The following is a 26,372-nucleotide window of genomic DNA, read 5'->3' as shown; positions in this document are numbered from 1 at the left end:
CTCGGGGATCTTGTGAAAACAATTTAATAAACACAAAAAAATTACTACATAAGTGTGAAAACGAAAACCCAAAATGCATTTTGGACTATTTTCCCAATAGGAAATAGTCCCTCATCAGTTGGTATTAACTATTTTATATTTATATTTTATAATATATTTACTATACATAACTACCTTTACCATATTACCCTTACCTTTACCTATACGATATTTACATAACTACCTCTGATTACAAAAAGAATATTGAGATCAAAGACATTGTTAAGACCTTATTAAATAATTACCCAAACGTACTTCTAGACAAATGGCTAAAACAATTTAAGTGTAATAATAACACAAATGTCCATACTGCTAATCCCACTAACAACAGTGATACAAAAAAGTTCTTTAGACTTACGTATGTCAAAAATATGTTTGAGAAAATTAAAATGGTCTTAAACAGCACCAACACCAATTTAGTCCCTGATCTTTGTAATAAAACCCGAAAATACATCAAACCAAACCACCCAAACAATATGGTTAATGCTCTTTTAAAAAGCAATGTGATATACAGGTTTAACTGCAATTGTAATAATCGCATGACCTATGTAGGTGAAACAAAAAGATGTCTCGAAATTCGTATAAAAGAACACATAAACGCCATCAAATACAATTCTTAATACTCTGCGGTCGCTAAACACCTCAATCTATATGGTTGTGCAATAGATAAAAGCGCTAAAATTTGAAACTAACACCTATGAACGTAAATATTTTGAACATATAGAAATTTAAAAAATTAATAATGTTAATAGAATTAATGATAACCTAGGTGTTAAAATTGACGAAGAATAGCAAAAAAATATATATATTATATATTTTTATGCCATTATATATTTTAAAAACTAAATGTCTGTGATGTTAAGACTATATATTGTTAAAAACTGTTGGAAACTTGTAATTGTATCATATGTTGTCACCCAGTGGAGTGCCGTCATTGGAAACGGCGCTTCCACCGCTTCCCTTGTATTTTCTAAAAAATAAATACATATTGTGTGATTATTTTCATATTTTAACGTATTTTGGATTAATTAAAATTAATATTTTATTATAACCGCAATATGTATCTTATTACAAATTTCTATACTACACGTGAAAAAAACCATAATATCGCTATTGTATATTCGAATATCTCTGGCGGAATGGAAGCGTTGTATTGTCGAAGCCGGGTCAGCTTCGAAACAGCCAGATTATAGACATTCGCGCATGTGCTTTACAGACCACCAACCTCAGGCGGTTTAGCTGGTGGAAGCTACACACATATAATGCTTGTAATGATTCTATCCCGGACCGGTTCTGGGCTGTTAGCCGCCTGCCTGCTAGATATTTGGCCGCCCTCGCCCGATTAAGTGAATCGTAAGTACATTTATAACTTAACCCAACCGATAGGAAATTTACTGGTATGTTTTTATGATAGTTCTGTATAGTTGACAAAAGTTAAACAAAATCCATTAAAATATTTGATATTTTTATTCTGCTCTCCCATCTTATATTACTTACGGATTTCAATGTTAAACCAGTGATATTACGATTTCGTATGTCCCATCTATAAGGGTATGCAGAAAAAAACGTGTACAATTCTTGTACAATGTTAAAAAATTAACTGTTACTTTGACAGCATCATTTACAACCAAATTTAATGAATGAGGTGCACAAGGTACAAAAAAGCTCCAGAATTTATTTTCTTTAAATTTACGATTTATGTATCCGTTGTCATAAAAATTTGTCTTTCCACTTTTTTCCCAAGACTACAAATATTCAGGTACAAAGTAACTGGTATGAACTTATTTCTACTTAAGAAGTAATTAAATAATTTAGAGATTAGGAAATTGGGGACATAAATAAAACCCTGCCGAAAGAGCCGAAATTTTACTTAAACAGAAGCTTAACTGAACCAATCTCTAGCCGAGTACAGTGGGGTCTGATCTCTTCGTAATATTAGATGTAATAAAGACAGAAATTTTTCCAGTTCAATGAGAGTGACTAAAAAGTAGTAAATTTTGGAAATTTTCGTGGACACTGGTCCTAAAACGAATTGGTTAGAAAACAAATGACAGACAATCTACTTAGTATTAAGATTAACATATTTAGATTTTTACAGCTATGGTGAGAAACGTTTAAAATTTACAACAACCCTGTCGCGTTCTTTGAGATACACTAGTGATGCGACAAGAGGCATTTGACATTGACTGGTATCGTCACCCTCAGGATTTGGCATGCGCACTCTGCACACCTACCTGGACCATCTCTGATTCCATCCATTAGCCACTGGTATCCAGCTATTTGACTAAGTGGATTGTTTTAAAATTTAAAAAGTAAAGAATATTTTATGTTATTTTTATGTACGTTTCTTTACAAAGCTACATTTAATTATAATTTTCTTTAAAAGTATATTAATACAATTGAACAATATATTGTACCAGGTATGTATATTTACCGCACATTTTATTTCACCAAGTAAATTTTTATAATTTAATTTTAGTCCTTATATCGTGGCTAGCGATTCAGACTGTAATTGTGATATTAAAAATACATTTATAGATGTCTACAGTTTTTACTGGCTTATCCAACAAATGAATACGAATGGACCCTAGACCATCACTGATGTGCAATTAACTGATTGCCCCCTGAAAGTCGGCTTCTTACAGAAACGCAGCTTCCCTGTCATCAAATGTCACGGCACGCCCTGTTGCCACCACTTGTGCACCAGATGTGGACTTACATACCTCCTTTACTACCCCTCCCAGCCAGGGCCGGATTTACATAGGGACATTTGGGGCTGGTGCCCAGGGCCCCTACAAAACTATGTTTAAACATAATTTTTTTCATTATTGCGACAGCCTAGTGTGGCCTAATCATGAGGGCCACAGGCATTAAAAACCAAACCCGGGGAAAAAAACCTACGAAACATCGGAAAATTTCAGGAAAAATTTTACATAGGTATTTTTCAATTAAATTAAAATAATTAGTTTTACACAATAAAATATATGTGTGTTTACAATAACCTTATTTTTAAATGAAATTTACAACTTCCTAGCTGAAATCTAGTTGAAAGTACAGTATTTTAAGTAAATTTTCTAAATCATCAAATTTGCCTACTCTTAAATGGGGGCCCCCACCGAATTTGTGCCCAGGGCCCCTGGTTGGTAAATCCGGCCCTGCTCCCAGCACCTTGTTGTACGCTGGTACCTGCAACTCTGTCGTCTTACTGTCTTTGGTATGTACTGTACTGTACATTATCTGTCTGTATAATTTTAGTTCATAACTGTAAACCAATAATTGTCTAACTTATAACTGTTTTGTATCAGCACCCTGTAAGTCACACCACCATGCTCGTTATGAAGATTTATTACACCTGTCTACACTGATAATGCTTACTACTATACTGTTACAGTGGTGTTTTCATCCTTATATTGTATAGAGCTAGTAGAAGGAACGACGAAACTAGATCGAGGCGCCTCTAGCAGCGACGCCGGGTAACAGAATCGGGGCTACAAAGCCGGCGCCAGTGTTGTTGCATCTGGTACTTTTGTACTAATCTAGTACCTTTTTAATTGTTTCAGTACCAAGATACCCAACACCATTTTCCTAGTACTATTCATAAAATCCTAATACCTTTCAAAACATTCATTTTTATTCTTATTTCTATATTTTTTTTACTTTAGTTTGGCAGTAAATAGATGTTTTTATTGCTTCCTCATTTAGCAGTTAAACGTACTTTTTTTTATGCAATTAAATTTAATAAAAGCTAAACTACAAAATCAAGTTCTTACCGATTCCTGTGAAGCACTGTTTTTTTTTTTTTTTTTTTAAACTCTTTCCGCCCTGTGGGCACTAAGAGGGCCTCTATTAGTAGGCCCATTATGGGTTCGGCCAAGCCCACAATGGGGCGACCGGGTGGTGAGGGACGGGGCCCGACATATCCGAACGGACCACCCCCCGATAAATTCCTGGGGATTATTCGACCCGTTCGGATTCGATCCCGGGTCCCCCAGAGCGGCAGGATGCCACCTTTGCCGCTCGGCCATCCGGCCTTGTGAAGCACTGTTAATAGCAAAGGAGTTACTTAAAAGCAATAACGATAAAATGTTACACTTGGAAACCATACAAAAACATTCTAGTGAAGAAGATTCTGGTGATGATCATCTTACCAGTGATTTTTCAATGTGATAATTTTAAAGTTTAGTATTTCATGTTCATTACTTTTGTTTCAACATTTTGTTCATTTGATCGTTGTTGAGGAATAATAGCATTCTTACAATATATGAATTTATCCTGTATGAATTTTATATGTTACATGTAACACTATATATATTTTAATAAATAGAAATTTGATAAATTATAAATATATATATTATTTATAATTATATATTTAAATAATATATAATATATACGTACTACATTCAGCACTTTACAGTCAAAGAATGCCTGCATTAGTCAATGCTGTATGACGGCCGGATGGCCGAGCGGTCAAGGTGGCAGCCTACCGCTCTGGGGGACCCGGGATCGAATCCGAACGGGTCGAAAATCCCCAGGAATTTTTCGGGGGGTGGTCCGTTCAGATATGTCGGGCCCCGTCCCTCACCACCCGGTCGCCCCATTGTGGGCCTGGCCGAACCCATAATGGGCCTTCTAAAAGAGGCCCTCTTAGTGCCCACAGGGCGGAAAGAGTTAAAAAAAAAAAGTCAATGCTGTATAGTCACTTCTCGACTTACGACGGGGTTCGGTTCCGCAACTTCAGACATAAGTCGAACTGGTCGTAAGTCAAGAAGTGATTGTAGATCATTAGGACTGAGCAGTGTTAATATCCTGATATATATTATACTCTTAATTTTGTAAATTTAAAGGGTGGTGTGGAAGAAGTAAACTATATATTCATTGCATGGTAAATAATGAAATTTGTAACTAACCATATATATAAAAGAGCTTCAATAAGGACCATAGCAGTAGCTAATAGTATTGTATTAACAGGGAGACACTCGTACACGAGCACCTGGACAAAGCTCCCTCTCTCTCGGTTGACATCCCCTCGGTCGTTCATTATCGTGTCGCGTTTGTTTTAGGATAAGTTTGGGAGAGTTTCTTTCGTGTCTGGTTTACATCACCAACACATGTTCCTGACACGATTTGACTCTCGAAACTTTCCGACTTCGGAACTTTATAATTATTCACCATTTTTACGCGTTTTTGCGATCCCTACAGTTAAATTTCGAGGATTGCGGGAATCCTGTATTTCCGAGAAATTTTTTGGAGAAGTTACATGGAAGGCGATTCCCATGCCGATTTATGCCATTGGGTTAATTAAAGTAATATGTTGGGCCCCCGTCCCTCACCATCAGGCCGCCCTATTGTGGGCATGGCCGAACCCATAATGGACTTGCTAAATGAGGCCCTCTTAGTGCCCACAGGGTAAAAAGAGTTTAAAAAAAAAAACCTCGATTGGCAGGTGTTAATAAACTAGTCTAAAAATTAAAACAGGTGCAAAAAAGATAAACGTAATTTACATTGTGTTGTTTATCAATTTTGAATTCTTATTTTGATAATTATAATTGTAAAAAAAAATTAAATTACTATTAAATTTTTCGTATTTATTGATAATTTTATAAAATTTCTAAAATTTATTAAGGGATAATTTAATAAGTTTATACTTTTGTACTAGATCACACCAGGCTCGGTCAACAAGTCGATCGCAGATAAATGGTTTGTTAAAGTGTGAAAAATAGTAATTTTAATAGGAATATTTATATTTTTCATAGAGAAGTCTTTTAAATATTTTCTATGGGTTGATAACGCTGTGCTCTATGACATGAGTAGGAAGAAGTGTCCTAACCGATGAAAGCAGTACGTCGTTATTTTTGAAATTGTTTTATTGTACCGTAAACAATTCAGTTCAGTGCAAAACGAGTTCGCCGAAGAGAAGTAAAACTTATAATTTATGTGACAGAAAGAAATACGAATTTTTTATTGTGATGTCGTTTATTTTACATCTTAATTTTTTATTAGAAAGATAACCTTAAACGTTAATTACTGTGCAATACAACTATGTTTCACAGAATAATTTCATTAGAATAGATTATTAAGTTTTCACAAAATAAAAATATGGAGTAGATCATCGGTGCTTTGAGTCATGAAAGTCCATGATTTTCCACTGGGCCACATAAATTGGCCAGGTCTGAGTTAAGCTATCGTCAATATATTACACGAATAACTGTGATCGTTTACTCATCACATTGTATAAAAAATCATTTTCGATAAACCTTCCAGTTCGACGGCCGGATGGCCGACAGATCAAGATAGCAGCCTCTACCACTCTGGGGGACCCGGGATCGAATCCAGACGGGTCGAATCTCCAGGGATTTTTCGGGGGTGATCCTACCGGATATGTCGGCTCCCGTCCCTCACCACCCGGTTGCCAAGGTTCTAGAATATAAGGTTAGCTCATACAGCCGATTTAGCCACTTCCTGCCAGATTCCGGATATACGTCATCCCTAGTCGATCCGTGGTCGAGCGACTGTTTCACCACAGTAAGCGAGGGAAGAAAATTTTGGAATTTCACTATTTTTGTTACTTTGTTCAGCGTTTTTAGACTCATAATCTTCGAAGGTAAATATATCTATCGTTATTACTATTATTAAACATAATTATGTCGATAAAAATTGTACGGAAGTAACAAGTGTGTTCCTAGAACCGTTTGATAATCTGTTGTTGTCTTTACTCTTCGTTCTGTAGAAATTACAGAATATGGTTACGGATAAAATATATTTATTACTAAAATACTTAAAAATACTAAGAATAGTTTTCTGCATGTATAAAAATAGTATCTGCACGATGAAACGACGACTACAAATAATAAGCTGGCCCCGTAACAGGGTGGTGACACTTTTAAGATAACTCGAGGTGTAAAAAAGAAATATTGTTTATTATTAATTAATATAACTTTTTAAAATATGCATATTTACGTAAAATGCTTGAAAATGAAATATAAAAATGTTTTATATATTCAGTATAAATTTATTGTAGTGTTATTTATTCGTATAATAATTTTTATGTAAGAAATGTTAATACTCCTTTTTACCACTTCAGAATATTATATCTTGATTAGACTTATTTGGAAAAATAAAAAAATACCTAAATTTTATTATTATTTTTTTTAGATGCCAGAGCAACATGTGCTGTTGCAACTTGTAATAAAAGCTATTGTAAAACAAAGTTATTAAACAGGAAAGTTAGTTATTTTACATTTCTTAAAGATCCAATAATAAGGAGAAAATGGATCCATAATTGTAAAAGAAAAGATAAATTTAATCCTGATTCTTGTCATGTTTGCTCTGATCATTTCACAGAAAATGATTTTGAGAGAAATTTAAAAGCCGAATTATTAGGTTTATTGGCAAGACCTAAACTAAAGAAAACTTCTTTACCGACAGTAAATTTAGGAAATATAGAAAATGAAAATATTAAACAGTCAAATGAAAGAAAGAATCGTGTATTAAAAAAAAAAAAAAAAAAATAGAAAAACCTGATAGAAAAACTTTTAGATGTAAATAAACAGGATAAACCAGAAGAATCTCTTAACAAATGTAACAATTATAAAACTTTAGAAGATCTTAATTTTAAATTTAAACATGAAAATTCTATTTTAAAAATGAAGATTAAACATATTGAGATAAGAATGCAAGCAATCCAAAGAAATCTGAAATTGTTGAAAAGTAAAACTGTCATCATTCAAAAAGAACATGAAAAATTGAAAAAAATAAAAAAGATTTTGTTATATCAATATTGAAAGGTACCTTTACAGAAACAAATATATAATCTGCTGGAGAGAAAAAAGAAAATTAAATGGAAGAAAGAAGATATGAATTTGGCATTTACTTTGAGATATTTAAGCATAAGATCATATTTATACTTAAGAAATCAAATGAATATCCCGTTACCTGCAGTTTCGACACTTCGACAATGGGCTTCAAAAATAAATCTTTGTCAAGGCATATTAAATGATGTTATAAACATCATGAAAATTAAAGGCTTTGAACTTTCAGAAGAGGAAAAACTTACAGTTCTTCAGTTTGATGAGATGAAGGTAAATACTGTATATACTGTACTCATATTGATAAAACCACATAATTCAATAATTATTTTAATTTTCTGTTTTAACATTTTACTGATATTTCAGGTAAAGAGTATATATATGAATATGATAAAGTGAGGGATAAATTTATTGGACCCAATAATCAAGTTTTAGTAATGATGGCAAGAGGACTATTTGCATCATGGAAACAACCAGTTTACTTGGATTTTGATGTTAAAATGAAAAAAAAAAACTGTTATTTACTGTTATTTCAAAACTTTTTGATGCAGGATATACTGTTGTTGCTGTTGTTAGTGACTGTGGTGGACAAAATATAGGATTATGGAAGGAATTAGGGATAAATATATTCAATACTAAATTTATACATCCATCTAATGGAAATAATATATACTATTTTCTAACTCTACAGCTATTGCTATTAAAAGATATATTAAAACTGAAAATGCCTTAGCAGCTTATGAATTTATATCATCAGTTAATGCATGGTTTGATGTTATGAATAGTTCAACACCCAATTTTCATTACAAAATTGATTATCCCTCCAAATGTGCTTATGGCATTAACATAACTGAACAAAATAATATACTTGATAATACTTACAGAATAATTGAAAGTATGAGATGTGTATCTAAACAATCACTTCAAACATTTCAAAAAGGAATGCTTATATCTATTAAATCTATCAAAGATTTATTTTTCGACCTTAGTTCAAAATTTCCTAAATACCATTATATCTTAACATGTAAAGTAAATCAGGATTCTTTAGAAAACCTATTTTCACAGATTCAAACTAGAGGTGGTTTATATGATCATCCTAGTCCACTCGAAGTAATATATAGAGTAAGAATGATAATTTTAGGCAAATCACCAGGAATATTGCAAAATAAATTAAACACAGAAGATCAGATAGTTGAAAATTATTTAATAAATGAAATGTTTGAAGAGGCAGATTTACTGCAAGAAGTTTCAGATATGTCTAGTTCTAAAGAACAAGGAATATCTGAAAATTCATGCAATGTAAATGATGATAGTTTATGTGAGATATCTCAGGAAAATGTAGAATTAAAAAATGATGGATTACAATATTTAGCAGGATGGATTGTGAGAAAATACAAAAAAATTTTGTACCTGATTTAATTGTTTTTACATAACACTTAATTTGTATATATTGATATCAATAATATATTTATAACATAAAAAATTGTTTTTTTTATAAAGTTATTTTTGTATATGTATGAGTAAATAATATCGTTTTTGGTACATGAATATTAAAAATTAAAAAATAGACCAATATAATTTTTAGTTTTAAAAAAAGTCGTTTGATGATATAAATTAAATTAATTCATTTATATATAAATCACCTACGTAGGATTTACCAAAATTAATCTTTTAACAGTGGCGTGCCGTGACATTTGATGATAGGGAAGCTGTGTTTCTGTAAGAAGCCGACTTTCAGGGGCAATCAATTAATTGCGCGTCAGGGCCCGTTCGTATTCGTTTGTTCGATAAGCCAGTAAAAACCGTATACTTCTTTAAATGTATTTTTAATAGATTATCCGACGTACTTAATAAATAAGAAAGTTCAATATAATTACCTCCGTTATTAGATTCAATAAATTCCCTACGCCCTCTAAATGCCAATTCTTGCTTTGAGAAAAAACATATAACATCTATTAATTTAGATATATCTATTAATCGTAATTATCTTGTTATAATTTTCAATATTTATTTTATATTGTCTACCAATGTTAAATTCTATTCCGCTTTGATTTCCAAATTGCTTCAATTTTACGAAAGAATCGTCATTCGTCATAAATTTTATCGTCAAAATGTCGAAATTTTTTGTAGACGTATTTATATTTAATTTAGGCATTGGTCTTTCTCTTTTAATAATGTTTTCTTTTTCATTATACGGTCTTGAACCAAAACTTTTTTAAAATAAATTTTTGAATCACTAGCCACGATATAAGGGCTAAAATTAAAATTATAAAAAGAAACTTACTTGGTAAAACGAAATGTGTGACGAATATACATACCTAGTACAAAAAATTCTTAAATTGTACGAATATACTTTTAAAGAAACTTATAATTAAATATAACTTTGTGAAGAAACGTACATAAAAATAACAAAATATTCTTTACTTTTTAAATCTTAAAACAATCCACTTAGTGAAATAGCTCCCTACGAGTGGCTAATGAATGGAATCGGAGACGGTCCAGGTAGGCGTGTGCGTGCCAAATCCCGAGGGTGCCGATACCGGTCAATGTCAAATGCCTCTTTTGTCGCATCACTAGTATATCTCAAAGGACACCACAGGGCTGTTGTAAATTTTAAACGTTTCTCACCATAGATGTAAAAATCTAAATATGTTAAACTTAACAGATTGTCCGTCGTTCGTTTTCTAACTAATTCGTTTTAGGACCAAGTGTTCACGGAAATTTCCAAAATTTACAACTTTTCGGTCACTCTCGTTGAACTGGAAAAATTTCTGTCTTTATTACATCTAATATTACGAAGAGATCAGACCCCACTGTATTCGGCAAGAGATTGGTTCAGTTAAGCTTCTGTTTAAGTAAAATTTCGGCTCTTTCATCGGGGTTTTATTTATGTCCCCATTCCCTAATCTCTTAATTATTTAACTACTTCTTAAGTAGAAATAAGTTGAAACCGGTACTTTGTACTCGAATATCTGTAGTCTTGGGAAAGAAGTGGAAAGAAATTTTTATGACAACCAATACATAAATCGTAAATTTAAGGAAAATAAATTCTAGAGCTTTTTTTGTACCATTGTACAGTACGTCTCATTCATTAAATTTGGTTGTGAATGATGCTGCCAAAGTAACAGTTAATTTTTAACACTGTACTAGAATTGTACACGTTTTTTCTGCATCCCCTTACAGCTGGGACGTACTAAATCGTAATATCACTGGTTTAACATTGAAATCCGTAAGTAAAATAAGATGGGAGAGCAGAATAAACGCGGAATAAATATATCAAATATTTTAATGGAGTTTTTTTAAACTCCTGTCAACTATACAGAACTATCATAAAAACATACCAGTAAATTCCTATCGGTTGGGTTAAGTTATAAATCTAGTCTACAGTGGGCAACCTTTTTTATAACATGGGCCAGAATAAATTTTACGTTTTTCCGCGGGCTGTAGTAGTTAATTGACGCCTTCTTGTGACTCGTAATTTTTTTAGTCTGCAAATATGAAATAAATAAATAAAAAGTTAATTTCTACATTTATTTTTTTTATCGTTTTCGAAAATTACAAAGAATTGGAAAATTAACTATTAATTAGTTATTTTTCCAATTTAATAATCTATTAAAGATCTCGCGGGCCGGATAGAAACTTTTCGCGAGCCGTAGCTGGCCCGCGGGCCGGGGGTTGCCCGCCGTTGATCTAGTCTGCTCATGATTTACATAATCGGGAGAGAGCGGCCGAACATCTAGCAGGCAGGTGGCTAACAGCCCACAACCGCTCCGGGATATAAAGTTGGACGCTTTACGCGTGTGTTGCTTCTACCAGCTAAAGCGTGACGTTGGTGCTCTGTAAACCGCATGTGCTAATGCCTATATAATCTGGCTGATTGGAGACTGACCCGGTTTCGACATTCCTTTCGCCACCGAATTATTCGAATATACAATAGTTCGTTTTTTTTCACATGTAGTATAGAAATTTGTAAAAGATACATAATGCAGTTATAATAAAATATTAATTTTAATTAATTTAAAGTACGTTAAAATATGAAAATTTATATTTTATAAAATTCAAGGGAAGGTCATTGGAAGGTGGAATCGGCGCTTCCATCGCTTCCAATGACGGCACGCCACTGCAGGCTACCAGAGATCCTCATAGGAAGTTAACAAACAAAAATTGGGTCCATCTAAGTGACAAACATCTTGGTAAACAAACCAATGGTATAGTTCCTTTCATACGAAACGAAATACCGTATATCTCGGCGGATAAGACGACCTTCAGTTAAGACGAGGTATAGGTTTTCGTCGAAGTTTTATACTTTTAGCATATATCTGTCCTATAAGACGACCCACAAACTATCAACGGCCTATGAATTTAGTTTAGATCAGCGATCATCATCTGAATAATAATACTGTATAGCGTATACGGAATTATGTCCCATTTATAATTTTTCGAATGAACAAATTTTATTTTCTTGCACTGCCTTGCGATTGTTGCAAACATTTGCACTAATTCGGGCATACGGGTAATGACCTTGACTATTCACAAAAACGTCGTATGGGCTATTCTATTTTGTGGACATACCCTACTCTCTACTAGTAAATAATTATGGTTTGTCCGTTTTTTTATAATGGTTTTAATTTATATAAATTTCAATCTAATTTTTTTTGTATCTGTCCTATAAGACGACCCCGGATTTTGGGGGCCTTTTTTTATGATTCAAGTATAGTCTTATCCGCCGAGATATACGGTATATCACTGGTTTGCTTATCTGCTTGTCACGAAGAATCATCCAATATCCCGTTCAATTTTATTTTATTAAAATATGATATTTTATTCAGTTAAAAATTTAATTATACAGTGAATTAAGTGTATTTGATAAATATTTTGACTGAATCACTTATTTCCCGGATGGTGCAGTTAGCACAAGTTTATTTTAGCAGTTTGGTAAGTTTATTTTATTTTAGATTTTACAAATAGAAATAAAATCTTATTCCATAATAATGCAATTTATATTTACAAAAATTAAGTAAAAATGATTATATTTTTGCAATACTGTTAAAAATAAAATGTAGAAAATTACTGAAGAAAAGATCGAACTGGATCCACACTCGAACCCCCGTTGTGGGTTCATAGTCCGGATTATATATATACGTATATAATTAAAACTTCTATAGCATATAACGTGCAGTGTTCTAACCGTTCATAAAACATCGTGTTTATCAGTGGATGTATGAGCGTTGTATGTTAGTCGACCGGATGGCCGAGCTTTTAAAATGGCAACGTACCGCTTTGGAGAACCTAAGATCGATTTCGGACGGGTCGAAAAACCCCAGGAATTTTTAAAAAGTGGTCCATCCAGATATGTCGGGCTCCGTGTCTCGTCATTCGGCCGCCCTGTTCTGGGCCTTGCCGATCCATAAAGAACTTGCTAAAAAAAACTCAATATAGACATAATTGTTAGAATGTACTGTATATTAATTATTGTAAAAGAAAGTAAAAATAAATGTCGCTAGTACTAATTTCAAAAATAAAACGATAATAATGGTGTGCCAGCATAAATTTCCCTATATTAATTAAATTATCAACTGAACATAAAGATATTGAACATAACCGTGAGGCAGATAATAGTGAGGGCTTATCAGACCAATGATGGGCACAAAGGCTCAGGTATCAAGTGAAAACAATTTAATAAACACAAAAATTACTACATAAGTATGGAAACGAAAACCCAAAATGCATTTCGGACTATTTTCCCGATAGGAAATAGTCCCTCATCAGTTGGTATTAACTAAGGATAATGCTATTTTAAAAATTATACAAGGTAACGGTCAACTTAGAAATATGCCTAAAGCTATACAATATAAAGATGAAAACACGACTGTAACAGTATGAGTAGTAAGCATCATCAGTAGATATTATCTAAAGGTAATGGTATATTTAAAATTATACAAGGTAAAGGTAAACTTAGTTCGATTTTTTGTAATTTTTTTATTTCAAGGGTATTAGCATGTCTAGTAACTAAAATCATGTAACGTTAATAAATTCATGGACTACCACTCACATACCTCCTTGTTCATAAAAAGTAACATTTTTGTTAATTTCATCAAAAAGATATTTAATAGAACTACCTCTGATTATAAAAAGAATATTGAGATCACAGACATTGTTGAGACCTTCTTATTAAATAATTACCCAAAAGTACTTGTAGACAAATGGCTAAAACAATTTAAGTGTAATAATAACACAAAGATCCATACCGCTAATCCCGTTAATAACAATGACACAAAAAAGTTCTTTAGACTTATGTATGTAAAAAATATGTTTGAGAAAATTAAAATGGTCTTAAACAGCACCAACACCAATTTAGTCCCTGACCTTTGTAATAAAACCCGAAAATACATCCGACCAAACCACCCAAACAATATGGTTAATGCCCTTTTAAAAAGCAATGTGATATACAGGTTTAACTGCAATTGTAATAATCGTATGACCTATGTAGGTGAAACAAAAAGATGTCTCGAAGTTCGTATAAAAGAACACATAAACGCCATCAAATACAATTTCGAATACTCTGCAGTTGCTAAACATTGCAGTCTATATGGTTGTGCAATAGATAAAAGCGCTAAAATTTGAAACTAACACCTATGAACGTAAATATTTTGAACATATAGAAATTTAAAAAATTAATAATGTTAATAGAACTAATGATAACCTAGGTGTTAAAATTGACGAAGGATGGCATAATTATATATTTTAAAAACTAAATATCTTTGTGATGTTACGACTATATATTGTTAAAAACTGTTGGAAACTTGAAATTTTATCATATGTTGTCACCACTTGTGCACCAGATGTGGACTGTTACATACCTCCCTTACTACCACTCTCAGCACCTTGTTGTAAGCTGGCACCAGCAACTCTGTCGTCTTACTGTCTTTGGTATGTATGTACCTGTACATTATCTGTCTGTATAATTTTAGTTCATAACTTTAAATCAATAATTGTCTAACTTATAACTTTTTTATTAGCACCTTGTACGTCACACCACCATGCTACGTTATGAAGATTTATTACACCTGTCTACACTGATATGCTTACTGCTCATACAGTTATAACGACGTTTTCATCTTTATATTGTATAGCTTTAGGAATATTTTTAAGTTGACCGTTACCTTGTATAATTTTTAATATAGCATTACCCTTAGTTCATACCAAGTGATGGGGGACTATTTCCTCTCGGGAAATAGTCCGAAATGCATTTTGGGTTTTCGTTTCCATACTTATGTAGTAATTTTTGTGTTTATTAAATTGTTTTCACTTGATACCTGAGCCTTTGTGCCCATCATTGGTCTGATAAGCCTTCACAATTATCTGCCTCACCGTTGTTCATAATTAATATATAATATACCAAGGGCTAGAAGCAACCTTTGTAATAATTTCATAAATTTCCCTATTTTAAAAGCAAGCAAAAACAAAACACGTAAGCAGATTACAATTTTTTAGATTATGTTATAATACTGCCTGTAATAAAATTTATTTTTTATACTTTTACATCATCGCCTATTATTTGTTTCTTATTTATTAAAAAGTTATAATATGTCAGGAGCGAAGCCGAGTGGATCGAAAAACTCCAGGAATTTTTCGGGGTAGCTCCATCCCTCACCACCCGGCTGTCGTATTATGAACCTGATTTAAAAAAAGTCTTCTTATTGCCCGTAGGGCGGAAAGAGTAAAAATTTTAAAAATCTATAAATTTTGGAGTTTTTTCTGAAGCATGCATTTATACAGGGGAGGATCTATATAGAGACTAACAGGGCTTCAGACCTGGGCCCCAGGTTTCAAGGGCCCACAAAAATTGAATTATTATCATAAATTTTTAATACTTTTTCATCAACAACGAGCACTTATCGTATAGTAAAATATAGTTAATATTATTAATATAACAATAATAATATTTGTATAATTTAATTTTTAAAACATCGGCCTCAGGCAAGTATATTTTTCGTTTGTTTATCTATTCTTGATGTTGCAGTCAAACTGGTTTCAGTTTGGTGTACGCTGCTAATATAAGGAATATTTTTTCTTGTATTTTTTTTTCTTGTTTATATATACATATTTGCATCCAGGAACTGTCAAAATTATCTAATAAATGAACTACCTAAATGTTAAAAATATAGCATTTTCCCTAAATTATGGTTTATAGGAATCTCCATTGTATCTTCGGTATGAAATTTATTCGAGTATAGAAGGGTAACAATCTGTGATCTGCGATAAATTCAGTTATTTAGATAAAGATTATCGGCGATTAACATTTTATACTTTCAGATTTTTGAAACTTGAGTGACAGTGTTTGAACGTGATGCTTCGAATCACTTTATTCTCTTACATTTTATGGATCTATTTCAGTAAGTAAAAGATTTCATAATTTAATTTATTATTGATGCAACATTCGACTGTAATTATCATATGTTAAGATAAATGTAATCTGATTAAGATAATTTAATGTAAAGAAAACTGTGTAACTATCACATGATTTTAAAATAATTTGTTTTGTGTCTGAAGTTAATTTGATATTAATTTGTAAAAATATTAAAATAATCATCAATATGTACTGAAAAACATTAAAATAATATTTGTAGTATGAACGATAAGCTAATTTTTACACGATGATAGATCTATTTGAAGGTAAACATTAACTTTAAATAGATTATTTTTACTTCGCTTTCAGACTTTGGATTGGCTTGCGTTCCAAAAGATTATGGATATGGAAGTATTGTATGCGTTTGTAGTTTATCAAATTGTACGCTTCTTGGTCCCATTGAAATAGCAAAAGCAGGAACCGCAAAACTGTACGAAAGTAGTAAAGATGGATCGCGATTTAAAACCTCGAATTTTCAATTTTCCTCGAAACCTCCTAAAGGTTTGTAACAATAAATCAGCATTTGTGATTGATTTTGAAATACATTAGAAAAATATATTGATATAAAATAATTCTTTGCATATTTTAATTACAGACGGGAGGCTTCGACTGGAAATTTCAATCGACAGAACAAAGAGATATCAAGAGATTTTGGGATTTGGTGGAGCTTTCACGGATGCAGCCGGCATTAATATTCTCAGTCTACCAGAACAGTTACAAGATCAGATATTGCGTGGTTATTACTCCTCCGACGGTAAAGATAACAATTTTAAATTAAATTTAATCAAACATTTAATTAAAGAAAAGAAAAATATACAGGTTTGGATTATACTTTTGGAAGAGTGCCCATAGCCAGTTGTGACTTTTCTACCCACGTTTATTCTTATGACGATGTGCCGGGAGATGTGAATCTCACTCGTTTCAGTTTAACCGAAGAAGATTCGAAATTGAAGGTAATTTTTCGTAAACTTGCGGAAAATTTAAACGAATTTCTTAAAAATTTTGTTCCATTTAGATTCCGCTAATCCACCGAGCTCAAAAAATGCAATCTAAGTCGATAAAATTGTTTGCCAGTCCGTGGAGTGCCCCCGGATGGATGAAAAATTCGGGGAACATGGGTGGTCCTGGAATACTTAAAGAAGAATATTATCAAACTTGGGCAGAATATTTTGTCAAGTAAATTTTAAATATTTTAATAGTAGATTGCATTTAACTCTATTTAGTAAAAGTATATGCATAACGCGAAAGTTATATGTTAAGTCTGTAGAAGAAGAGAAAAACAAATTGGATGAACCACTTGAAAAACGTTCATCTGGAAGTTAGAACTAAAATGAAAGAGCATTCTAGAGCACACACAAAATGAAAAGAACACATACAGAGGTTTAAAAAATACAATAAAAACAAAACAAAAAATTTAAAAATTACTCAATAGCGTGTTGCAGAAGAAATTGTGTAAATGAAAGCTTCGGAGCATTCGATATATGATTCTAGTTATTATTATTAAAACATTGATGGAGAATGCCATGCTTATAAATTTCCAAAATTTCTTTATGCTCAACAAGGTCTTAAATTTAGATAATGATACTTTCTCTCCCCAGTACTCTATAGGTACTGGGAGAGAGCGAGTATCATCACCTAAATTTAAATAGACATAAAAGCCTACTTTTACTTAAATAATCTTAAAGTTAAAGCTACAAATAAATCTTTTTGGGATTGATGTTACCGATTTTCCGGCACATTTTTTAATCCGGACACTTAGGACACAGATGACTCTTAAAATTCTAGTGACCATTAAACTTGTTTACTAAATAGCTACAGATAACATTGGGTATAGTTCGAGTTCACAAAATAAGATCACCAATAATTGGTTGTTGTTGGTGATCCTATTTTATGTGATTTTTAGCTCATTTTACCTATTTTTAATCTTAATTATAACTTCCAAAAAGGAAACAATAAGATTTTAGAGATGTAGAAGGTACGTATTTAGTGGGTCAAGATACACTGAGTTGTTTAGTGCCCTCAGCTGATCCGGCAAGTCTTTGGAACAAAGTATACCGAAAAATCGGTGATCGACCTATATTTGCAATAAAAAATAAAAGTTATATTAAAAAATTCTAAAATTTCAAACTTTTACAAACATTATTATTATTATTATGTTGGGTTTAGTGAGTTATACTGGGTTGACACCGGTTGCAGTGTACTATGCCAGACCAGAGTCCAGGCATAGCAACCAAAACAGGACAAAAATTAAATAAGTGTGGCTGTGTGCGTCTGTATTCAGGAATTTCCTAACAATATGACATGTATTCAATATAGTGGCCTTCTGTAGTGTAATGTAGGTGTTTCTATTCAATTGTATATGTTCCCAGGCTTTTGTGTAGTGTGTGTGGTATGACACCTGTAGAAGAGAGAACAACAGGTACAATAAGCACTTTTTTTTCTTTTCAAACATAGCCTCTGCCTAACCCACGAACACGGATCTTGTTAACCCGGGCGACGTCCGAGCCGGTATCACACTTAAACTTGGTTACTACCAGGGTAAATGTCTCCACATAATGTGGATGTGGTCACTCTTAGCTTCATTTCTCTCCATAGACCTTACTGGCACGATTGTCACTACCAGGAGCTTGTGCTCCAGCCTGCATTGCTCTATCAATCAGTAAAATGACTGGATTTCCCACCACGACCAGGTAGTGGTAATAATTTTTACATACAAGAATTTCAGTAAATGGACTGCAGTTCGGAAAAATTGTAGACCTATAATTCTCACCGTTTGTCTGTATTTCCTTAATTTCGAGAAGGTAGTTAGATGAAAAACGAGACCAGATATGGAAACCTTAGGGGCAGGAGACCCCGATTAACTGTATACGAGCCGGTGCAAACTGGAAGTCGCGTTATTTCAATTCAAAAATTTTTTCCTGAAAGGTGTTAAATAGATGACCGGTGTGACTCTCTTTTTAAAGGAAAAGTATGATGTACAGTGACAAGCCACTACTAATTTGAGGTGGAGAGCATATATTTTAAATTAAATAAATTTAAAATATGATTAAAAATTGCAGCCCGGCATTGTGACGATATCACAATAAATAATTTCTCGTTTCTAAATGAAATATACTTTCTTGCTGAACTTTAGAACCAAGCAGACTGCTATAAATTCTCATTTTTAAAAATGTTAGGATAGTCTTTTACCATCTCTTCTATCAATCTCTTATGCATTTCTAAGCACTAATTATTCTCATATTTTTGTGACCTATCAGTGGCCAGTGGATGAAACCAGTGAACACCGGTAATTGGTTGCGGGTTTGTGTCTGACTAACGAACTAGCCGCATGGAGTTTTCAACGTTTTCTTCGCGTATCTAACATTTACACTGGGCCCAAATTCCCATAGAAGGTCCTCTCGTAATGCATCTACTCTTTGCCAGATCGTCCAAATGTTGTCTTGCTATATTGGTGGGGTACACATACACGGCGACGGCTATTATATTGTTAATTATTTTCTGTGTAAAAGTTTACTGTTTTTTCATCAGCAGAGATTTTAGAAAGATTTTAAAATCCTTTACAAAAATAATGCACAAAATGTGGTTTGGTTTGTGGGACCAAACCAAACCACATTTTTGTGCATTTTGGGTCTCCCAGAGCGGTAGGCTGCCGCCTTGACCGCTCGGCCACCCGGCCGCTCATCGTGTTACTTCTATAACAAATTTTTAAAAAATTATTTTCGGTGACCATGTGACGTTCTATTATCCAATTGGAAGTAATGATCTAACGAGCCCATTACTTAGAAAGTGTTAACGCTCATCTAATTAACGTACTGTACATGCAATTCATGTTTGTTTGTCAACGTGGAATTTAAAAAAACTCGTTACTTTGTAAAAAAAAAATGCCTAGGGGGAAGCGTAAGAGGAAACTTGGTCAGGCAAATTGTAGATCTAAAAGAATAAGAACAACTGACACCCCTGAAGGCCGTGAAGTCCGACTTGAGCAACATCGAGTAAGGCTTTGTCAAAGACCATACTTTGTAGAAATATTAGCAACTCTTCTTGAATTTCTTCAAATCTCTACTTTCTCATAAAAAGTAGTCCGTCATGATTAACGAGAGAATTTCTAGTTTATACATATATTTATATAGATAAATGTGCTATATCAAAAGAGTTAGACGAAGACATATGTAAAGCTAAATAGTTAACTATAAATACTAACGTAAATATAGTTTTAAAAATCTCATTGCAAGTGATAGCTTATATTTAATATTTATTTTTAGATATAAAGTAGATATTTTCATTGAAAATTAATTTTACTTATCGTTTTATTTTTGCTAAATGTAAAAAAGAGAAATATATTCTCGTTTCACGTTTACTAAATAACAATTTTGGTCTAATTTGAATTATTTTACTCAAACAGATTTTTGAAATCTTATGAAAATAATAATATAAGTTTTTGGGGATTGACGATTGAGAATGAACCATCGGCAGGTTTTATTCCATTTTACTCTTTTCAATCAATGGGTTTTACTCCAGCCACCGAGAGAAATTTTCTCAAAAATTATTTAGTTCCAACGCTCCGTGCCAATCATCTAGGTCCAGAAAAAATAAAGCTTATCATCATGGATGATCAAAGACTTTTTCTCCCGTTTTGGCCTCTATGGGTAATAATAAATTTATGACTATGTATAAATGCAATAAAACTTAAATTAATGTGAAAATTATTTTGATTTCAGGGACTAGATGACAAAGAAGCAAGAGACTTTGTATCTGGAATTGGATTTCATTGGTATTGGAATGCCATTTCTCCTGTAAAATCTCTAGATCTAACTCACGATGTTTTTCCAGACAAATTTCTATTAGCTACCGAAGCTTGTTCAGGTTCTGGAATTTTTGAAAAACCAAGCGTTCAATTAGGAAGTTGGAAAAGAGCGGAAGACTACGCTCACGATATCATACAGGTAAGCATTCTTCATTAGCCTTATATGAATAAACATATATTCAATAATATGCTATCTTCTTAGGACTTACTGCATTGGACAACAGGTTGGATTGATTGGAATTTAGCTTTAAATACTAACGGCGGTCCAAACTGGGTAAAAAACTTCGTAGACTCACCTATTATTGTTAATGCGACTTCAGTAGAATTCTATCAGCAGCCTGTATATTTTGCACTCGCTCACTTTAGGTATGCGAATGCTCGTATTTATATTTAACAAAAATGTCTATAAATTACTAATTACCATGAAATTTAACAGTAAGTTCTTGCCTCCTGGATCCGTCCGGATTGACTCAAGCATGAAAGGAATACTTGATTGGTTTATTGAAGTGGCAGCATTCGAACGACCAGATAAAGCCATAGTATTGATTCTCGTCAATAGGTTTGTAAAACGATTTCGTCTTGTTAGTTTGATTGCTTTATTATTATTATTTATAAAATACTTACTTATTATTTTTATAACTTTAATAATTATTCTTGTTCGATTTTATATTAAAATTTAAAGAAATTTGAATGATTTTCAGACGTTTCTTCAAAATCGATTACGTGTTGAGAGACAATAAACAGGGTTATGTGTCAAACAGTATACCTGCTCACGCCATCCAGACTTATATTTGGAGATCTGAATGAAAATGTTTGATAAATAAAATTAATAATGGATGAATTAATTAATCTATTTAATTTAAAAAGAAGATATTTTTTTAATTCTTTGAATTAAGAAATCTATCAGTTTAAAATAAAGGACTAACATATGAAAAGTTTCTTTTAAAATTAAGTTCTGTTTGAAATTGTAATTAAAATAAATTTTGAAACATTTGATTATACGCAATATGTTTTAAATATTTATTTACTTTAATATAATCATTCTAAATTCTACAGTGGAAATATCTTAAAGCTTTTACATAAAAAGAGGAAAAATATTTTTATTGTCAGAGGTTTTTTAAATTATATGATTTGTTAGCAACAAAATGTATTAATTACATAAAAAGTTATTGCACTTTTAATAATTTATTAACAATAAATTAAATTATGTTTGTTCTTTAAGATTCTTACTAAATAAATATTTTTAAAACTAAATCACTGAATTAGGTTAATTAGTTTTATTAAATGAATTCCATTTAAAAGATTCAGTTAGACATATTTAAATATAAATTAATTGTTAGTTTCGAATTTAGCGTATGTTGCACCTTATAAGACGAACCATTAGATTTTTCATGTCATTTTTTTTTGCATCACATTTTTCATGTCAATTTTTTGGGGAAAAATATTCTTCGCAGTATAAAAGATAAGATACATTCGGCTTATAGGACGAATGCTAATTTTCACATAAATTTAAGGTGCGAAAATGTGCATCTAATAAGGCGAAAAAATAGGTTTATTGAACCAAGAGATTGCTGTGCACTAAGTTAAATAACTTTTATAAATAAATACAACGTGTTTTCGCTTAACTATTTGAATCGTACCAATGAAATTGAAGGTGAAATTCAATAATCTTGGATAGTATTCTCTAGATCTACATTCATAAGATGGAGAGACGAAAACCTAGACTTTGTTTTCGTAGAATGATAGACTCGGATTCTGATTATGCAATCCCTGCTTCATCATTTGCTAAGGATTTATTTTCCCGTAAAGCCATTTTATGCGGTTATTCTGTTTTCTCGAGGGTTTGAAGTTGCTCCGTTGTCTTTGACTATCTTTCCGAAGTTAGGTTCTCATATCCCCATCTCTTGGTAAAATAGACATCATTAATCAAGACTCTGAACTGTAAATGCTAAAGTACAGTATATTTACTGGACAATATACAGTCGAGTCCGCATAAGTCGTCACTCGGATAACTCGACACCATCGGTTAAGTAGTCACTTTTCTGTGGTCCCGGCCTACTTACATAGGCATTAATGTTATAAAAACTCCGGTTTACTTGACGCCGTTTAACTCGTCACCGCTGGATAAGTCGACATACTTTTGCTGTCTCACACTCCGATAAGTCGTCACCCCCTCCTGAAAAAAATGAATTCACTTCACACGTGTGGTGCGAACTCATTTTTTTTCAGGAGGGGGAGTCGATTTATTTATTAATATATAATTAATATATATATATATATATATATACATATTAATAAAAATGCCTCTTAACATTTTATGTATTTTTATGTATAAAATAAAAATAGATAAACAAAAAGAAAATATACAATCTACATCAACGTCACACCAGAATCCAATTTTGCATTTTCTCATGTCAGAGGCATTAAGAATCCTTAGACGTTACTTGCCAACAATTGACAATTGCGAAGATGATGTTTTCAAGGCGTTCGTGATCGTTGAAAAAGAAAGTCGAGACAATTAAGTGCTCAAAACCAACAACACTAAACGAATTTTTAGTTTTTCATCTACAGACTAATTTTAAATGGAGGACACAATGTATTGTAAGCCTATACTACTGTATAGCGCACTACTGTATTTTCCTAACTGTAGTTTTATGGTTTTTTCCAACTTCGCTTTAGTCGTCACATCGGATAACTCGACACATTTTCACTTCCCCTTGGGATGTCAACTTATGCGGAGTCGACTGTATTATACGTTACATAGTTATATTTTCAAGACTACTCGTATTGGTTAATATGCACCTAGGCAGTCCAAGATGGCGGCTCGTCTCCTATTCCAGCAATCAGAAGACGGAACAGTGGGGACGCACGTTCTAACCTAACCAAACCTATTCTAATAAATTACCATACTTATTATTATTATTTTTTTGTAACTCTTTCCGCCCTGTGGGCACTAAGAGGGCCTCTTATAGCAAGCCCATTATGGGTTCGGCCAGGCCCACAATGGGACGGGGATCGACATATCCAGACGGATCACCCCCAAAAAATTCCTGGGGATTTTTCGACTTGTCCGGATTCGATCCCGGGTCCCCCAGGGCGGCAGGCTGCTATCCTTGACCGCTCGGCCATCCGGCCTACCTAATTATTAGAATTAGGTTAGGTTAGAATGTGCGTCCACACTGTTCCGTCTTCTGATTGCTGAAATAGGAGACGAGCCGCCATCTTGGACTACCTAGGTGCATATTAACCCTTGTATTATATAGTTATATAGACATTACACAGCCTTAGTCTACTCAACCTGTCTCGTGTTTTTTCTTCTTTTTGTTTTCCGTTCCTTATTTAAATTGAGTCTTCTGATCGACCGAACAGTTAGGAACTCCACCAACTGGCAGGGCAGTCTTGTTGTTTTAGGCGAATACTAAAGTCAAAGGTATAATAATGGTAGATGGAGCCATAAAAATACCTTATGCTATCCTATGACAGACATACCTACAGATGTTGCAACTGCCTGCCACCCCATATTCCTCAAACTTGTATATGGCTCAGTGGCGTGCCGTCATTGGAAGCGATGGAAGCGCCGATTCCACCTTCCAATGACCTTCCCTTGTATTTTATAAAATATAAATTTTCATATTTTAACGTACTTTGAATTAATTAAAATGAATATTTTATTATAACTGCATTATGTATCTTTTACAAATTTCTATACTACATGTGAAAAAAAAAAAAACGATAAGATTGCTATTGTATATTCGAATAATTCGGTGGCGGAAGGAATGTTGAAACCGGGTCAGTTTCTAATCAGCCAGATTATATAGGCATTAGCACATGCAGTTTACAGAGCACCAACCTCACCCAATTTAGCTGGTAGAAGCGACACACGCGTACAGAGTCCAACTTTATAACCCGGACCGGTTCTGAGCTGTTAGCCGCCTGCCTGTCAACTTCCAAGCAGCCAGATTATAGGCATTGGCGCATGCGCTTTACAGAGCACCAACGTCACGGTTTAGCTGGTAGAAGCGACACACGCGTAAAGAGTACGCGACTTTATATCCCGGAGCGGTTGTGGGCTGTTAGCCGCCTGCTAGATATTCGGCCACCCTCGCCCGATTATGTGAATCATGAGCAGACTAGATCAACGGCGGGCAACCCGCGGGCCAGCTACGGCTGGCGAAAAGTTTCTATCCGGCCCGCGAGATCTTTAATAGATTATTAAATTGGAAAAATAACTATTAATTAGTTATTTTTCCAATTCTTTGTAATTTTCGAAAACGATAAAAAAAATAAATGTAGTAATTAACTTTTTATTTATTTATTTCATATTTGCAGACTAAAAAAATTACGAGTCACAAGAAGGCGTCAATTAACTACTACGGCGCGGAAAAAAACGTAAAATTTATTCTGGCCCATGTTATAAAATGGGTTGCCCACCCTAGACTAGATTTATAACAACCCAACCGATAGGAGTTTACTGGCACGTTTTTATGATAGTTCTGTATAGTTGACAGGAGTTTAAAAAAACTCCATTAAAATATTTGATATATTTATTCTGCGTTTATTCCGCTCTCCCATCTTATATTACTTACGGATTTCAATGTTAAACCAGTGATATTACGATTTAGTATGTCCCATCTGTAAGGGGATGCAGAAAAAACGTGTACAATTCTAGTACAGTGTTAAAAATTAACTGTTACTTTGGCAGCATCATTTACAACCAAATTTAATGAATGAGACGTACAGTACATACAATGGTACAAAAAAAAGCTCTAGAATTTATTTTCCTTAAATTTACGATTTATATATCCGTTGTCATAAAAATTTGTCTTTCCACTGTTTTCCCAAGACTACAGATATTCAGGTACAAAGTAACTGGTTTCGACTTATTTCTACTTAAGAAGTGACTAAATAATTAAGAGATTAGGGAATGGGGACATAAATAAAATCCTGTTGAAAGAGCCAGAATTTTACTTCAACAAAAACTTAACAGAACCAATCACTCGCTCAGTACAGTGGGAAACTGATTTCCGTGTACACCTGGTATTAAAACGAATTAGTTAGAAAACGAATGACTATTAAGTTTAACATAGTTAGATTTTTACAACTACGGTGAGAAACGTTTAAAATTTACAACAGCCCTGTGGCGTCCTTTGAGATATACTTGTGATGCGACAAAAGAGGCATTTGACATTGACCGGTATCGGCACCCTCGGGATTCGGCACGCACACACTCACTACTCACCTATCTGGACCGTCACTAGTTCCATCCATTAGCTACTCGTATCGAGATATTTGACAAAGTGGATTGTTTTAAGAT

The 26,372-nt window shown here is 33.1% G+C and overlaps 1 protein-coding gene across 3 annotated transcripts; it reads left to right on the top strand.

Annotated features, from left to right (window-relative positions):
• The first annotated feature begins 13,866 nt into the window (after positions 1-13,866).
• On the top strand, positions 13,867-21,903 carry LOC136973041 (lysosomal acid glucosylceramidase-like). Of its 3 annotated transcripts, XM_067267726.1 has the most exons (12): positions 13,867-14,774; positions 14,864-14,943; positions 16,161-16,240; positions 16,564-16,755; positions 16,850-17,008; positions 17,074-17,207; positions 17,270-17,430; positions 20,657-20,900; positions 20,973-21,197; positions 21,261-21,424; positions 21,495-21,617; positions 21,760-21,903. In XM_067267726.1, exons 3-12 carry the CDS (start codon positions 16,195-16,197, stop codon positions 21,863-21,865), a joined length of 1,554 nt encoding a protein of 517 aa, XP_067123827.1. In that variant the 5' UTR covers positions 13,867-14,774; positions 14,864-14,943; positions 16,161-16,194; the 3' UTR covers positions 21,866-21,903. The 3 variants fall into 3 exon arrangements, with proteins under 3 accessions (XP_067123827.1, XP_067123828.1, XP_067123829.1); XM_067267728.1 differs by lacking the exons at positions 13,867-14,774; positions 14,864-14,943 and adding an exon at positions 16,067-16,085; XM_067267727.1 differs by lacking the exons at positions 13,867-14,774; positions 14,864-14,943 and having other exon boundaries at positions 16,000-16,240.
• Positions 21,904-26,372: the final 4,469 nt, after the last annotated feature.

This window comes from Centruroides vittatus, unplaced genomic scaffold, assembly GCF_030686945.1.
Source record: "Centruroides vittatus isolate TY-2023 unplaced genomic scaffold, ASM3068694v2 contig_3077, whole genome shotgun sequence".
Taxonomy (NCBI): Eukaryota; Metazoa; Arthropoda; class Arachnida; order Scorpiones; family Buthidae; genus Centruroides; species Centruroides vittatus.
Note: the sequence above shows the minus strand (reverse complement) of the source record. Positions and strands in the feature narration are given on the sequence as shown.

Bases quoted from the DNA above. Each gene is read 5' to 3' on its own strand.
- LOC136973041 (XM_067267726.1), top strand. From the start codon at position 16,195: ATGCTTCGAATCACTTTATTCTCTTACATTTTATGGATCTATTTCA. The intron at 17,208-17,269 runs GTAATTTTTCGT...TGTTCCATTTAG, and splicing joins AAGAAGATTCGAAATTGAAG to ATTCCGCTAATCCACCGAGC. The intron at 21,618-21,759 runs GTTTGTAAAACG...AATGATTTTCAG, and splicing joins GTATTGATTCTCGTCAATAG to ACGTTTCTTCAAAATCGATT.